This window comes from Euleptes europaea, chromosome 14, assembly GCF_029931775.1.
Source record: "Euleptes europaea isolate rEulEur1 chromosome 14, rEulEur1.hap1, whole genome shotgun sequence".
Classification (NCBI taxonomy): Eukaryota; Metazoa; Chordata; class Lepidosauria; order Squamata; family Sphaerodactylidae; genus Euleptes; species Euleptes europaea.
This window is the reverse complement of record NC_079325.1, coordinates 15,433,613-15,450,328: the sequence shown is the minus strand read 5'-3', so window position 1 is coordinate 15,450,328 and position 16,716 is coordinate 15,433,613. Positions and strand designations below refer to the sequence as shown.

General features: G+C 46.2%; 1 protein-coding gene across 1 annotated transcript in view; it reads left to right on the top strand.

Annotated features, from left to right (window-relative positions):
- Positions 1-16,716, top strand: part of DCPS (decapping enzyme, scavenger) — a 67,221-nt gene that overhangs the window by 1,159 nt on the left and 49,346 nt on the right. The window contains exon 2 of the mRNA XM_056860300.1: positions 4,475-4,643. Within this exon, the coding sequence (XP_056716278.1) occupies positions 4,475-4,643 (169 nt within the window). The remainder of the gene's footprint in view (positions 1-4,474; positions 4,644-16,716) is intronic.

Genomic DNA, 16,716 nt, shown 5'->3' with positions numbered 1-16,716 from the left:
TGCGAACTAGTAGGCAAACTGGCGGCAAGAGTGGAGTATGCAGGAAAGTGGAAAGCAGAAGATTATCCAGATGTAACTGAATGGACAAATAGCACAATATGCAACTATGGCTAACGTTTCTAGTGAATAATAGATCAACCTCTGATTTTTATGACAAATGTATTTAGTTGTTAAATGATCATAATAATAAAATGTTAAAATTTAAGAAAGGAATACATCACTGAATATGTTATTATAACATTCAAAGAAGGTAAAATACAATAGAAGTTATAGTCCATTATAACGTAAGAATTTGATTTGTATGTTTGTGTGTCTTGTTATATTCATTTGGAAAATTAAAAAAAAAACCTAGTAGGCAGACTATAAGTGACCATCAGTGGTGTTCTGTTGTTTCATTTGGGCCTGTCTTGTAGAAGGTTATTCCTTGGTACCATGCTGGTTTTGTTGATCTGTTTCCTTACGACATCAGGTGGATATTGTAATTCCAAAAATGTCTGTTGTAGATCCTGCAGGTGAGAATCTCTGTCTGGGAGACTGGAACAGAGGCAGGTGTAGTATAGAACGTGGCTGTAGATGATGGAACTTTTGGTGTGTTTAGGACGGTGACTGGAGGCACATAGATATGTTTGGTGATCAGTAGGTTTCCGGTATAAGGGTGTTTTCACGCTTCCATTACGTATTTGTACAGTGGTGTCTAGAAAATGTTTTTCTTGTATGGGTTGGTTCATGGTCAGGTTGATTGTAAAGTGGAAGTTGCTGGTGAATTTTCTCCAGTGCTTCTATTCTATGTGACCAAATGATGAAAGCGTCATCAATAAATCTCAGATACAAGGAGGGGGTGTTAATGGATGCGAGCTGAGGAAGCACTGCTCCAGGTCAGCCATGAAAATGTTGGCTTATAGTGGTGCCATACAGGTGCCCATGGCTGTTCCATTGATCTGAAAGAATAGATCCTCACCAAATCCTGAAGTTGTGGGTGAGGACAAATCTGAAGATGTTGTAGGTGAGGTCAAACTGGCAGAGCTGGGTAGCAAGGTCGGCCATGGTGTTGTCACAGATGGTGTCCCTAATTGCATGTAGTCCATCTTTATGGGGCATGTTGGTGTACAGAGACTCAGCATCCATGTTAGCCAAAATAGTGTTGCTAGAAAAAAACATCCTAGTGGACAGGAGGAGGAGGTGGGGTGGGAGTTGAGAGAGTGGTAGAATTAGAGGAGATCAGTTCAAAAGGCTGACTAGTCCAGCCTCACACCAAGGGGCAGCCATGCAATCCCGGGCACGAGCAGAGAGCAAATAGCCTCAAACATTTCATGCACTTGAGCCAGTCCATATGCTGGTGAAGATGACCAGCAAGAGTACTAGCCACTCCGATCTGAGCGCAGTGTTCCCTCCTGGCCCTCGACTGTGGTGGTCATTTGGCTCCTGTAGAAGAGGAATGCCTGCCCATTGGGCAGCTATCCCAAGGGCAATCCAGGTGGATGTTTTACATAAGAACATAAGAAAGGCCCTCCTGGATCAGACCAAGGCCCATCAAGTCCAGCAGTCTGTTCACACAGTGGCCAACCAGGTGCCCCTAGGAAGCCCACAAACAAGATGACTGCAGCAGCACCATCCTGCCTGTGTTCCACAGCACCTAATATAATAGGCATGCTCCTCTGATACTAGGGAGAATACTAGATTTTCCCCCCTGCCATTTTCAATCCTCTTTCTCTGTAGTTGTTGTGGCATGTTTTGAGGTTCAGCATTGGAGACGCGGGTAGATGAGCTGCAGGACTCGGCAGTGAGGAATAACTGAAAGATGTCTAAACTAAGCTTCTGGTGCCGAACAGCAGAAGAAATGTGGCGGAGGGCACAGGTCGCAGTTGTTCCCTCTGACAAAGTGCCAGCTGCCCATCTCGAGGCTTAGATTATTTTTCTTATTAGCATATCTATTGCTTTTAGCCTGGAGATCAGTTTTTCATGTTTAGTGTTTAAAGTGGAATTGAATTGCAAAGTAGCAGTTAACTCAAATGCTGTAAATAAGATGGATGGACTTGTCACTCAGGGGCCATAAAAATAGGAAATTTGCAAGTACTCTTTTAATTCAACATTTACAGCTGTACAGCGATCGGAAAGAAGGTTCTCCCCGAGGGGGGGTATACAGTTGGGTTAGTTCTTTTACTGCCCCCTGTAAATCCACCTCTGAGATAACTGAGCCCCATGATGAAGTGTCAGGAAATGGAAAAGCATGTCTATAATTTGAAAGCAGCATGTAAATTCCAGATGGATGGGTTTTTGTGGAGACTGGAAGCTTGTTAAAACTCTGTAGGTCAAATGTGGGGCAGGTGAACAGTATTATGGGGCAGGTGAATGGTAAACTGCAATAACAGGACATCAGAATGGCCAAGGTCAGATGTGATGGGCTTCTTTATTGAATCATATCAGAGGTTAATTCTGTACCGAACTGGTTGACACTTGGAGCTGTGAGTTTTTTTGTGTGGAACTGAATCCAGTGGTGGTGGTGCAAAGTGCCGTCAAGTCACAGCCAACTCATGGCAACCCCGTAGGGTTTTCAAGGCAATAAAAATTGCAGATGGCTTGCAGTTGCCTGCCTCTGCGTAGCAACACTGGACTTCCTCTGTGGTCTCCCATCCAAGTACTAACCAGGGCTGATGCTGCTTAGCTTCTGAGATCTGATGAGTTCAGGCCAACCTGGCCCATCCAGTTCAGAGCTAGTGTCTGTTTTCATAATGCATGCCTTCTTCCTTTCTGGGACTGACACATGCAAAAGAGCTGTCTGCGAACAGTCGCTCAACCATCTGTCCAACTTGTCATCCTATTGTGTTCACCTTCTCTGGAGGTCTTCTAATGCCGTGATCTTCAGTCCATGGGCTCAGGTCCCTCAGGTGGGTTACGCAGCCCCCCCTGCTGGACAGGGAGTCCCAACAGAGCTGCCCTCTTTTTGGAAGGACCTGCTGCTAATGCAGATACATTGAGAGCTAGGGTGCCATGCCTCCTGCCTGTGTTCATAGTCAGGAGAGCAGTACAGTGGTGAGATGAAGTCACTCAGTGGTGAAAACATTCCTCCACCGTGACCCTTGGCTTGTTCTTCACCACAGTACACGGTCTGGTGCTCAGCTTATTGCTGGCTCCTTGGTCATCTGGCTGTGATATCTGACCTTGATGCTCATGAGCTCCTAATTTGGGTTCTGCCTCTTCCTGTCATGTGGCTCCGTTTTCATGCGACTGATGTGGAAGCAAGTGGATTAGGAGTTCCTCCAGGACATAACCACCAGCAGTCTTGCTTTATAAGAAACAGTGTCTTTTATTTACAGTGCACAGATAAAACATACCATCACGTACACTTTTCCACTACTACTTCCAGGCTGTAATTGGTGTTACAGAAGCACAGTTACATAGCCTTATATACACTCACTGCAGCTGATCTGAATTAGGCCACCTGTGGACCTGTGCAAAGCATTGCATCAGCAAACTGCCCAGATCCGGATTCCTGCAGTTCCCTTTGGTACCAGCAAGGCTATTGCTTCTGCTTACATCATCTTTGACCTCCCAGATCTCTCAGATCTGACAGCTATCACACAGCTGTTACTGTCAGATTATTACAATCAACTTGATACCCTGACAGTGACTTCCTGTCAGATTGTATTAAGAGGGTCCTGGAAGGTTGAAGACCATTGTTCTAATGTGTGAATAGTACAGTAATAGAAGTATTGTAGTGCTGAACGGTAAGTGAGTGACACAGGAAGTTGCATTTTCCAACACAGGATCACACCTCATGGATTGCAGCAAGGTCTCCCCAAATCTTCACAAAACTATAGTGTTTTTCAGGTGTTGCCAAGGATAAGCTTGGGGTCTCTTATACTGCCTCCCAACTCACACATGCTGCCTTTCCCAAGATTGCTGATTTGCAAAAATATAGGGTGACCTAGTAGCTGCAGTGTCCTGTATGATACAATACTGTGTCTTACAATATGGGCATGCTCTACTCATAAAGGTTGCTAGGGACACATATGTTACTGCAACTCCACCTACTTTGGGCGTCAGTCCTCCCAGCATAATGTGACCACTTAATATTTTTCAATGTCCTCGTCCTGCCCCTACTGTGTGCCTTGATGTCATCTTGTCACAGTAGCACATGTCCTAGCGTAGAACTTGCCGCCGTCTGGGTTTCACCTTCTAATAACGGACACAGCACATTCTGGGCAGGAAAGATGTGTTCAGGAAGAGGCTTTTATGAAGGGGGATGAGACAGATTCGTGGAGAGGGTGTCTATCAACAGTGATTAGCCATGACACCTACATTATATCTCCGTGGCCTCCGTACCTCTATGTATCATATGCTGGGGCTTGAGGACACATACTCACCTTGTGAGCTTGTGGGTGCTTTTGGCTAATTGTTGTGGGATACAAAACGATGGCATAGATGAGTCTTGGTTCAGTCCAGCGAGGCAATTCTTGCATTTTTGTTTCTCTAGGTGAAGAGTGCATCTGGGGATGGGACTGACGCCGTGGTGATTTTGGAGAAGACTCCCTTCCAGGAGGACAACATTTCTCAACTCCTTAAAAAATACACAAAGCTGCAGCTTCAAATGTCCAACGACATCTACAGCACCTATCACCTCTACCTTCCTCCAGAGCTCAATGGTAGGTGGTCAGTGTGGGAAGTCGAAACCTTCCAGCACTATATTGTCTGGGTCGCACCTTGTATGTTGCAACGAGGCCACTCCAAATCTGTGCGTGCATGTGTTTCAGCTTTCGACTCTCCTGTTAAGGATTTGCCAGGGAAGAGAATGAAGGGTGGACTTGGGGGTCTCTTGTAGCACTCTGAGTCAACCTAGTGGCTTTTAAAAAGCCAGCGTGGTGTAGCGGTTAAGAGTGGTGGTTTGGAGCGGTGGACTCTGATCTAGAGAACCGGTTTGATTCCCCCACTCCTCCACATGAGCGGCAGAGGCTAATCTGGTGAACTGGATTTGTTTCCCCCACTCCTCCACTTGAAGCCAGCTGGGTGACCTTGGGCTAGTCACACTCTCTCACCCCACCCACCTCACAGGGTGTCTGTTGTGGGGAGGGGAAGGGAAGGTGATTGTAAGCCGGTTTGAGTCTCCCTTAAGTGGTAGAGAAAGTCGGCATATAAAAACCAACTCTTCTCTTTGCAGTTCATTTTTTACTATATTTTTGACTTGGTTGCAGCCAAAGTATCCATGCACATTCCTGATTTAGAGCAGTGGTTACAGGTATGAACAGGGTAGTCCTTGGTTCAGATTTTATTATTGTTGTTATTGTTATTGTTATTATTAGCTTGCTGGGTAGCCTAAGGCAAGCCACTCTCTCCGCGCTTCCGCCTTTCCCTGTTGGCAGCTTGAAAGGGCTCTTTAGCTTTTACTGCCTTCTATTGTTCTAATCTGCCTTCCAAACTCTAGCAGAATAGTGAGGTTTAAAAATGGAACAAGGTCATATGAATCTGCCTTCCAGGGTTGCTATAAGGATTGTTAAGACAGTATGAATGCTGTGCTTTGAACGCATGGGGAACAATGATATTAAAATGCTAAGCATTGCCTTCAATATATACATTAAAACCGTGGGTGATTCATTTTCCCAGCCAATTGTACTTCTTTTCTCCAGACACATTGTGAATGTTCAGTGGTGCATTCCTACTTGAAATAACTTGGCAAAATTGCTTAATCTTCCTACACAGTAAAACTGGAATGGATGCTCTAGGATCCTTCAGGGAAAATCGAGTTAGGTGGTAAGGGAGCAGCATCTTGTAACATTCAGCGTTGGGGTCGCAGTTGCAAATCGAGGACACCTTTGTCAGCTCCTCAGTAGTGTGGGGAATGCAAGGAAGGATCCCAATTGATACAGTGGAGTAGAGTTGCACCAGTCATCTCAAAGAGAGGGTTTGACTCTGGAGGGCCAGCAAACCCGCTCCTCGCGGTCTCACCCCTCACTCGCTTGCTCAGAGAATCCCGTTAATGAGCAGCCATTTGCTGTCTGGGTCCTCATTCGGTGCCAGGGCCCTCTTGCATAAGTGTGGCTGTGTCATGGTGAAGGTGTGCAGTGTATCATGTGCTTCTTGTTTCCGGCTGCCTCAGAACCATAGGTAATACAGATGTTGCTTAGGTCCCGGCTGATCAATCTGTGGGCTCTTGTCCTGCTCCCAAAAGCCACCATTGGAGAAAGAGTCTCAGTTCTTACATACCAGCGAACGGTGTTCGTGCCCAAGCCTTGTGCTCATGCACTCCCTCTGTTTTGCCAAGTTTGCAAGCGATGGGAAACTATGGTGTAAAGGGAGAAAGACGTGCAAAAGCCTACACCCCACGCCCAGTCTTTCAGCTTATTATTTTCTGTGTTCTCGTAGAATGGAACTTTCCTGCTAGTCTAAAAACCCTCTCCCTGACATACTGTGTTTCCTATATGCAGAGAAATTTCTCTTTTCACAGGAGGAGCATTTAGACACGAAGTTTCACCTTTGCCTGTGTGCTCCACAGCTGCCGTTGTGGGACCTCCATCTCATGCTTCTTCTAATTCTCGGACGTAGGTCTTATCCAAAGTGCAGAGTGCTGTACCAGGCGGCCCTCATTGCCGGCGGCACCCCTATGCAGGTGCCTCTTTTTATGCTAGAACGGAGTTGCGCTGTGCAAATAGCAACCCTTGGACTGGCCCTGCGCTTGACTACCAGCAATGATGATCTCATTCCAACGTCTACAGACACTGTGACTTCCACCAGGTGGCACCCTTAGATTGGGAATCCAGGAAACGTCCCCCATGGTATCCTTAGCAAGAGAGCTGTGGTTCTGTTAATGTGACCAAACTTCTGCCTCAGCCTGGCTTGAAGTACCTTTCTTCTGTTAGGTACCACTATATCCAAGAACTCTTATTTACGAGGCCTAATCAAAAGCATAAGCCAGCAGCTTCCTTAGTGAGCCGCCTGCCACCCCTGCTTGCAGGATTGGACGGTTGTGGTCCAGTCGTGGGCCTGTCTGCTCGGAAGAATGCCCTGCTTAGTTCAGTGGGATGATGTTTGTACAACGCGGAAGCAGCATAGATTACAAGGAGACAAATCAAGCAGACATTCTAAACCAATCTAGAAGGCTCGCTGAGCAAACAGGCTGAACTATCTATAGCTCCCAGTTGGACTAATACGTTGGGCTCAGGAACTGCCCAGATGATGCAGAGCACTTTCTTTGTGGCTTACTACGTCTGTTTCCCAGTGTCAGCGTTTACGCTGAACAAGTGAAGTGAGTGTCTCTGAGCATGTGCAAAAGTGATGGTCCCTCATCACAGTATGTTAACCGACTGGTGTTTCTGTAGTTAGCAGGAAAGGATTCCACAGCCAGGTTAGCAACCTTTGGAAACAGAATGTTGCTTGGGGAGATGAAACCTTGGTTTCCTCAGATGAAACTGAAATCTGGGGCCATCACAGCCCGATGGAATTGGAAACCACAACGTGAAATTTTGAAAAATTCCAGCATGCCCCAAGAATGCTTCTGCTGTGTTTTTGCTCGGAAACAGGAATGTTGCCCATGATTTATTTCTGTATCTTTTAATTAAGTGATTAACATTTTCTTGATGGGCGTGGAGAATTACTTAAATGCTGCCTCCAGGAGCAGACCTCCGCTCATCGCTTAAAGGTGGTAGTTGGCTGCAAAGATCTGAATGGCTTACACAGTCTCCTGAGTTTCTTGCAGGCTTACTTAAAGTGGGACGGCCCCCAAAGTTTGAAGAGAGGTTTTGATGCAGGCTGATTTGGCCACACTCAAGAAATTACAGGCAGCACCCTGATATTACTTGTTAAGATTTAACCCAGTTGCAAATGCTGTTTGCCAGCTCCTTCTGTATTTCTTATGAGGAGAGGTTTAACCGTCCAACACCTACATGAGCAGTCAGCTATTTTGTGTGTGTGTTTGTGTGTGTGATAAAGTCACAGCTGATTTACGGTGACCCTGTAGAGTTTTCAAGACAAGAGATGCTCAGAGGTGGTTTTTCCTGCCTCTGTGTGGGCTGAGAGAGTTCAGAGAGAACTGTGACTGGCCCAAGGTCACCCAGCAAACTTCATGCGGAGAAGCGGGGAATCCAACCCTGTTCTCCAGATTAGAAGACCAGTACACCACACTGGCTCTCAATTTTGCATAGTCATTAAAATATATATATTCCATATAAAGAGGAGAAGGTGTGGATGAAATTCTCTGTTATTTGTTGAACTGCTTTATTGATAAGATACTGAATATCTGGCCCTTACCTGGATGGTCCAGACTAGCCCAGGCTCATCGGATCTTGGAAGCTAAGCCGTGTCGACCCTGGTCAGTGCTTGGATGAGAGACCACCAGGATTGCTGCGCAGAGGCAGGCAATGGCAAACTACCTCTGAATGTCTGTTGCCTTGTAAAACACAACAGGATTGCCATAAGTCAGTTGACAGCATTTTGCACCACCTCCACTGAATATCTGAAACTTTCTCTTTGGAAAATGTGGTCAGATTAGCAGGAAACTGTACCCCTGCTTGCCAAGTTGGATGGGGATGTCACCGCAAAGGGCCTTCTTATCTACACGAGCTGCAAACAGCTTTAATAATAGGCAGTTCATTGTGTAACCATCTGGTTTGTTATGACTTAACTGTTAAACAAAGAAGCGGCTAGCTGAATTTATGTCTTTTTTAATTTTTCAGGCAGGCTTCAGCTCTTATGGGAGGGGCCCTGGGTCAGTGAGAATGTACTGATACCTAAAGTGGCTTGTTTAGTTTCCAGCATCTCCAGTTAAAGGATCTCGCATTGCTGGGCTGGGAAGAACCTACATCTCATACCTTGTAGCTTGTCCTCAAGCTGCAGAAAAGTCTCACGGATATAGGGCTGCAGCTCAGTGGTAGAGCATCCGCTTGGCATGACGAAGGTGCCAGGTTCAGTCCCCAGCATCTCCAGTTTAGAGGATTAGGTAGAAGCAGGTGATGTGCAAGACTTCTACCCTGAGACCCTGGAAAGCCGCTGCCAGTCAAAGTAGGCAATGGTGGCCTTCAGAGGCCAAGGCAGCTTAATGTGTGTTTTTGTGTATTCTCTATGCACTGCAGCACACTAGGAAGATTTTAAAAAGTCTGCAGGGAATCCGGGAGAAGACAGCATTTCTGGGCACTGCCTTCCTCCTAGGGCAATTTTCAGCTTATTATGCAATGTGAAACTGAGCTTGTTCAGCTGTGCCAGACTGATTTTTATAAACTCGTGTGGGCTTAAGCCAGAACAGCTTCAGTCCTAGCTGAACCAGCATCACTAAAAACCCACAAATGGTTTACCCACCCGCTTTTCAGTTGGTTCATTAGGCGGCCATGGCCAAGTTGTTGATCCCTTCTCTCCCCTCCCCCACCCTCGGAACAACTGAAGCATAAGGCCCCCTTATATCCTTGGGTGGCATTTAAGAATTGCAAGTTCTAACAACCCATCTCCTGTTCTACCTTACCTCCTCCCTGCCAGTGTTCCTCAAAGGCATGTCAGGAATACTTTATTGTCTAGTTTACATTCCTTCCTGGGCTTGTCTCCTGGAAGCTTACATAAGCTAATACATCCAGCTAAGCCATTATAAGGTTATAAAAATATCGCTTTAATCGTTAGTAGCTTTAGTCACTAAAGTTTAGTGTGTCTGTGTGTTGTTTTTTGGAGATCTTTGTCATTTGCCAGAGGAACTGTTGCTAGACCAAATTTGTTCTATGAAGTCGAGAAAGTTCTCTCTTTTTGCTAGGGGGAGTAGTAGTTCATCTCCCCTCTGTTTAGACTGAGATGCCCCTTTTCACTCTGAATTGGTGTGAACCAGGGCACAGAAGCGTGAGGGGACTGAACTGAAGTCCGCCCTCTGCTCTGAGCTCGATCGAAAGGGCAGTGGGCGTCCCGCAGAAGTAGTGGTTCTCCAAGCTCCACCCCTCTTCCATCATCCAGCCAATCTCCTCCCCCTTGCTTTGTGAATTAGAGTGTACATTTTTTTAAAAAAAATGGTTGCCAGTTGCACTGGCGTATGCATGACGTTTTGGACAAAAACAGAAGCTGGAAAGCATACCTAACTATACACAAGTGAATCTGCAAAGAGGAGCAACCGTACTAACACCCCAGCCTGTACAAAGTTTCAGCCAGATCGGGCTTTGCTGCTGCTCAGAAAACCGAAATAGAGTAGAAATGTGGAAAGGCCCAGTCCGTGACACTTTCGCACTCTCGTCCAGTCACACGGGAGTTGTTTTCCTGTGGCGCAGTGTCTCAGTGCTGGGCATTTGTGAATCTTGCAGTCTTAGGGCTTTATGTATCCTCTGCCTTGGCAGGACATGAGTTGGTTGGGAAAAGCCGTGTCCCCCACATGGCTGGGTAGTATTCCCAGTCCTTAACACCATGGGATCGCACTATAGAAAAGCAATCCTAGTAGCTCTCCTGAAACCGAGAACCGTGTGTCCCTTCTTTCCACAGCGAGCAAGGACACTTCTGTGCTATTGAGTGGCTGATCATATTGCTAAATCCATCCTTGTAACCTTCAGATAAGGAATGATCCAGTGAGCTGGTAACACCTTCATTGGAGTGAGGAGCCGAGCCGAGAAGGGAGGCTGGTACTTAGTGTGTATCTACAAGGCTGTTTTTTTTTTTACTCTTTATTTTAAGTTTCTTTTATAATAACAACAACAACAAAATAAAAATACAACAGTAGGTTAAACAATCGTACAGTCGAGATATGTTTCAATATTCGATTCCAATATATGTTGCAATATTATACATCAGTACTTTTTACAGAAATCATACCATTTGTTGTATTCACTTAGCAAAACTTAATAAATGCAAAGCATGCAATAGTTTCATGGGCATCGTTTACTTTGTGATGCCCCCTTTTCCACATATGCTAGAAAACCCAGCCATCTATTTAAAAAGTTTGTAGAGTAAGATAATTGATTGATTGAATATTATTGATTGAGAGTAAGATAAGTTATTTATTAGAGTTGTGAAGATACCTTATCTAAAATTAAAAGGTTCCACACCTTCTCATACCGCTGCCCAGTAGAAGGCATCTTTGCTTTTTTCCAGTACAAGGCAATCAGAAATTTTGCTGCCAATAGCAGTATTGAAATCAGTTCCCTTTTTGGGGTAGAGAGTTGTTGTATATCAACAATTTTCTAGTCGGACAATTAAGGCATCATGAGGGACTTTGTATTGCATGATTAATTCTATCTCTCGCAAGATCTTGTCCCAAAATAATAAACTTTTGGGCATGTCCACCAGCAGTGTAGAAAATTAGCTGGGTTGCCACAGCCTTTCCAGCATAAACCTGAGTGCCCTGGTATGATATGACGAAGGTGAGAGGGTGTGAGATACCACTGGCTCATGATTTGACAAGCTAGTTCTTTAATGTTTGTAGAAGCTGATTTAATACGAGGCTGTTCTAACGGCATTTCCATTTATCCAAATATTTGATGATCGGGATGTTTTAGGTTTCTCCCAGGCCATTTGAACAGATGAGGTTGTTTTGCATATAGAGGCTTGTGTGCATATATTATCGCGCGCACAGCAGTGAAACAGGGAACTGACAGCCTGATCGGCAAGCTGTAGTTTGCGAATAGCCGTGGGTGAGCTCCCTGCCATTCGTCTGTAGCCATTCTTGGTGTCTCATTCCAGAGCTGTTGCTTTGACACAGCTTCAGGCTGTAAGGATGCCTGAAAAAAGGAAAGAAAAATGGAACATGGATGACTTATGGGATGGCCCGTAATCTCTTTCACTTTTTGGCGCTCAAAGCTTCTCATTAAAATTTCAGGGAGGAAAATGTGCAGGCAGAGTAAATAATGAACTCCGCAGCCGGGTTGAGACTTTTCCAAGCCTTCAGCCATTGTTAACCGTTTGGGGCTCATTCCTGTGATTATATTCCTTTTTTAAAAAAGTAACGCTCTTTTAAATGTTTACTACTAAGTAAAACTCAGGTCCTCAAGGTGGTGGCTGTCCAGCTCCCTTTAGACCCTCAAAAACTGTAACGCAGATTTCTCCTTGGCTGGGTTCCTGCAGCAATCTGTTCCTGATCACCCATCCACCCCAACATTTATTACAGGCCTCTTCAGCAGTCAGTGGGGTTAAATCACTTGACACTTGACTCTTTGCACAGGACAAAGGGGAAATGGGGATGGAGCTTTTTGACAACGCAAGTACATGCTGGGTTTTAGTTTGCACAGATCTAATTGCCCGCAGACCTCCAGACAGGAAGTGTTACAATCACTGATTTGTTTTTCTGATCCAGCAGGGCTCTTCTTTTGTTCTCACTAGCTGGGGTGAGAATTAAGGGGGCATTGCATGACTGAAAACAAAAACCTACCCCTTTTGCCATACTTGAATCAACTGAGCCATAAGTAAAGGCATTTGAAGCCTGTTAAGAGGTCACTAATAGAGTCACTCAAGGGAGGGCCACCAAAGTTACCAGCTCAGTCAAGCAAATTGACATAGCCCACACCGGCTTATGTTAAGGGAGGCCTAGAGGATTGGAGGGCTAGCATGGTGTAGTGGTTAAGAGCGGCGAACTCTAGTCTGGAGAACCAGGTTCGATTCCCCGCTCCTCCACATGAAGCCTGCTGGGTGATCTTGGGTCAGTCACATTTCTCTCAGAGCTCTCTCAGCCCACATGGAGGCAGGCAATGGCAAACTACCTCTGAATGTCTCTTGCCTTGAAAACCCTATGGGGTTGGCTGTGACTTGACGGGACTTCATACACACGTTTCTGACAAAGCGATTAATATCCTTGCCAGAATATAGGTTGATGTATGATCTGAGCCACCCACAAGACAGCGAAGCCCATAGGTAAAGGTAAAGTGTGCCGTCCAGCCACAACCAAGTAATGGCAACCCCATGAACGTCCGACAGTCAGCGTGGTGTAGTGTTTAAGAGCGGCAGGACTCATGTGGAGGAGTAGAGAAATCGAACCCGGTTCTTTAGATTGACGAACTGGGTTCGATTTCTCTCCACTCCACATGAATTCTGCAGGGTGACCTTGGACCAGTCACAGTTCTATCAGAACACTCTCAGCCCATGGGGAGGCAGGCAATGGCAAACCACCTCCCAACGTTTCTTGACTTTAAAACCCTATGGGGTCGCCATAAATCAGCTGTGAATTGACGGAACGTCAACGCACACCCACACACGATAAGAATGGCAGCTTTTAAAATAAAAGCTTTTCCTGCCTCGCCACCTGGAGTCATGTTTTATTCCTCATAGGCGATTAGGTGAGTTTATTCCAGCCTATCAGACTGTAATAATCTATTACCAAACTCATACAGCTCACCATCCACATATTCAATGACTTGTAATAGCCTTAACGTAGTGGTAGTTTTTGTGTAACCGCCCGTGCACCATCCAAAATGTCTCCCCCTGTCCCTTCGCATGGTCTATTCTTTACCTATCCCTTGCCTCTCCCCAAGCCATTCCTTGGCGAGTTGTTCCTGCTCCTTCTTGTTCTCAGTCCTACTGCAGCTCAGCCTCATGGCCACATTTCAGAGGAACCATTCTGGCGTTTCAGTTATGGTCGCTAACTCCGGCTTGGGAAATTCCTGGAGATTTGGAGGTAGTGCCTATGAAGAGTGGAGTTGAGCAGGGGGTTGAGGGAGATCAGTGGGGATGTGACGCCCTACACTTTGCCCTCTGAAGCTCCCATTTCCTCCAGGGGAGCTGATCTCTGTCATCTGGAAATCAGTCATAATTCTGGGACAATTGGGGAGGGGCCGTGGCTCAGTGGTAGAGCATCTGCTTGGCATGCAGAAGGTCCCAGGTTCAATCCCCGGCATCTCCAGTTAAAGGGACTAGGCAAGTAGGTGATGTGAAAGACCTCTGCCTGAGACCCTGGAGAGCCGCTGCCGGTCTGGGTAGACAATACTGACTTTGATGGACCAAGGGTCTGATTCAGTATAAGGCAGCTTCATGTGTTCATGTGACAACTCCAGGCACTACCTGAAGGTTGGCAACCCTAGTCTGGTGCAGTGAAGTTTAGTTGCCATAAAACCTGTCTTCCTATGTACTCTCCCCCTACACACACGCACACACACACGCACAGACAACCAAGGACAAACAGAGAGCAAAGTGTGTTGGTGTTTCATGATTTATACAGCTTAATATGGAAATCCTCAGCAAGACTGGCGTGTGGATGAGAAGCCTGTCTGTAGGAGTTACAGAGAAGGTGCCCTTTCTCTGTAGGTGCTTATTGCCTTTACTTTGTGGAACTGGCTTACTGACTTGGTAGGTGCTTTTTTTCTCTTGAAGTCCAAAGGAAAGCAAGCCTTTGCAAATATTCCTGCCAGTGCTTTGCGTCAGCAAGGACTTTGTAAAATCTGGGCGTCTTGCTGTTAAATCAATTACCCCAAAAAAGATAAATGTATGACAACAGGGTAGAGTTCACGCGCTTGGTTTTGTGGCTCCGGTAGCTGATTTCAGACATTAGCTGAATAGCAAACATGCCTTAAAAAAAAAAAAAAAAGCAGCCCATTGTTATCCATTAGGGCCGTGGCTACATCCTGTCTCTCTTGTAGGCTGAACAGCATGAGCAAGGCCAGATTTCTTCTGGGAGAGGTGGATAGGCTTCATTGCATAGAGACATTTTCCATAAGGGAATCATAGGGAGGGGCTGTGGCTCAATGGTAGAGCCTCTGCTTGGCATGCAGACGGTCCCAGGTTCAATCCCCGGCATCTTCGTTAAAGGGACTAGGCAAGTAGGAGATGTGAAAGACCTCTGCCTGAGACCCTGGAGAGCTGCTGCCGGTCTGAGTTGACAATATTGATTTTGATGGACCAAGGTTCTGATTTAGTACAAGTCAGCTTCATGTGCTTTGTGCTGGGCATTTGCATATTTATTTTTAGTAGTTTTTGTGTTTGCATCCTGCCTCTCTTCCCACAAAGTAGACCACACAGGTTTTTGAGATCTCCCATCCAAGCATCGATTGGACTTGCACCTACTTTGCTGCAGAGAGGTTGCTGAGTCGTGTGCTTTCCAATGCTAATGTGTTCCTCATTAGGGAAGACATGAGGATGCATAATACTGAATCAGACCATCGGTCCATCAAAGTCAGTATTGCCCACTCAGACTGACAGCAGCTCTCTGGGGTCTCAGGCAGAGGTTTTTCATGTCTCCTTTAACTGGAGATGCTGGGGATTGAACCTGGGACCTTCTGTTTGTCAAGCGGATGCTCTACCACTGAGCCACGGTCTAGGTCAGTCTGAGGAGCTACTGCCACCTGATCCTCTCAATCCAAACAAATGGTTCTTTGACGTGGCTCCTGAATCACATTCAGCTTGCAAGCCCTTCAGCACCACAGGCGTGTTGATCAGAGAGAGATCCTCCGGGCAAGCGTGGAAGCCGCTCAAATTCAGTAGGGCAGAGCAGCTCTGGAGATACTCCCTGACTCGTATAAAAGCTTCTGGGTCAGATGTTCTCAGTGGCTGGAGCCAACATGGAGCTTCCCTTCTGTGCCTGGCAATAGGTGCCCGTCGCCTGGCTTTATTCCACCTCACTCTGCCCCTGATTTAACAGGAGCCGGTCCTCACAGCTGTAAAATCTGGCTAAGTAATTCAAAAAAGCACCGCCGCTTAAACATTCACAAGCGTGTGCCGTTTTAATTATGACTCGGAATTGATCATTGATTTTCCGCCCAGCGTTAGCCTCTGCAGTCTTTATGGGGCTCAACCGCCGCGATCCATATGTATGGGTTTGCGAGGCAAATGTCAAATATTCTCTTAACCTGTTTAGAAAATTGGTATGAATTGATTTCCCTGCAAACGCCACACGGCAGCAGTTGCTGTCCTAAACAGGCTTCCTGCCACATGCGATGCAGGTAGAGAAATATTTCACTTGATGGGTAATTAGGGGCAGCTTGAAACGCTGACTGGACGCATGCTGTAGGCCCGCCGTTTGCTCTGCTGACTAAGAGACGGGCAGAGTCTGCCGCCAGCAGTAGAACGATTTTAAAAAAAATGGATGCCGCGCCATCCATCAGTAAATGTCAGGTCCATTAAGCAATGTTGCTCTTAATAATATTTGAGTTACGCTCGTCCATTTGTTTAAACATCTGGTTTCTTTTAGGCCAGTTTCCAGGATCCATCACACTGACTTGTTATGACAAAGTGGGATTTTTTGTGTGTGTGTTGCAAACAGTAGATGTTTTCCAGCGAGAAGCCATCTAATCCAGTTTAGCCATAGAGTGGGGCTGTGGATCCAGGAGGATGCCGGCTGGTTAATGCTCTTAAAAAAAAAGAAAAAAAGACATGGGCTTATGTTAGAATCCCATTAGAGTGGGTTTATATAACCAGCTGTACACAGTTGCGTGCAGTTTTTACGTACCGTTGTGTGCTTAAAGGATGTTGGCTGGGGAAGAATCTTCAATGTCCTTACGCCAGGCACAAGGGACCGTACACGATTCTGAATCTGCTTCCACCCAAGCTGCACTAACTACACAGGTTTTTTGGACCAAGTTGCACCAACTACACAGGGAGCCAGCGCGGTGTAGTGGTTAAGAGCGGTAGTTTGGAGCGGTGGAGTCTGATCTGGAGGACCGGGTTTGATTCTCCACTCCTCCACATGAGCGGCGGAGGCTAATCTGGTGAAGTGGTTTGGTTTCCCCGTTCCTACACACGAAGCCAGCTGGGTGACCTTGGGCGTTACAGCTCTGTTAGAGCTCTCTCAGCCTCACCTACCTCACAGGGTAGGTGTGGGGAGGGGAAGGGAAGGTGATTGTAAGCTGGTTT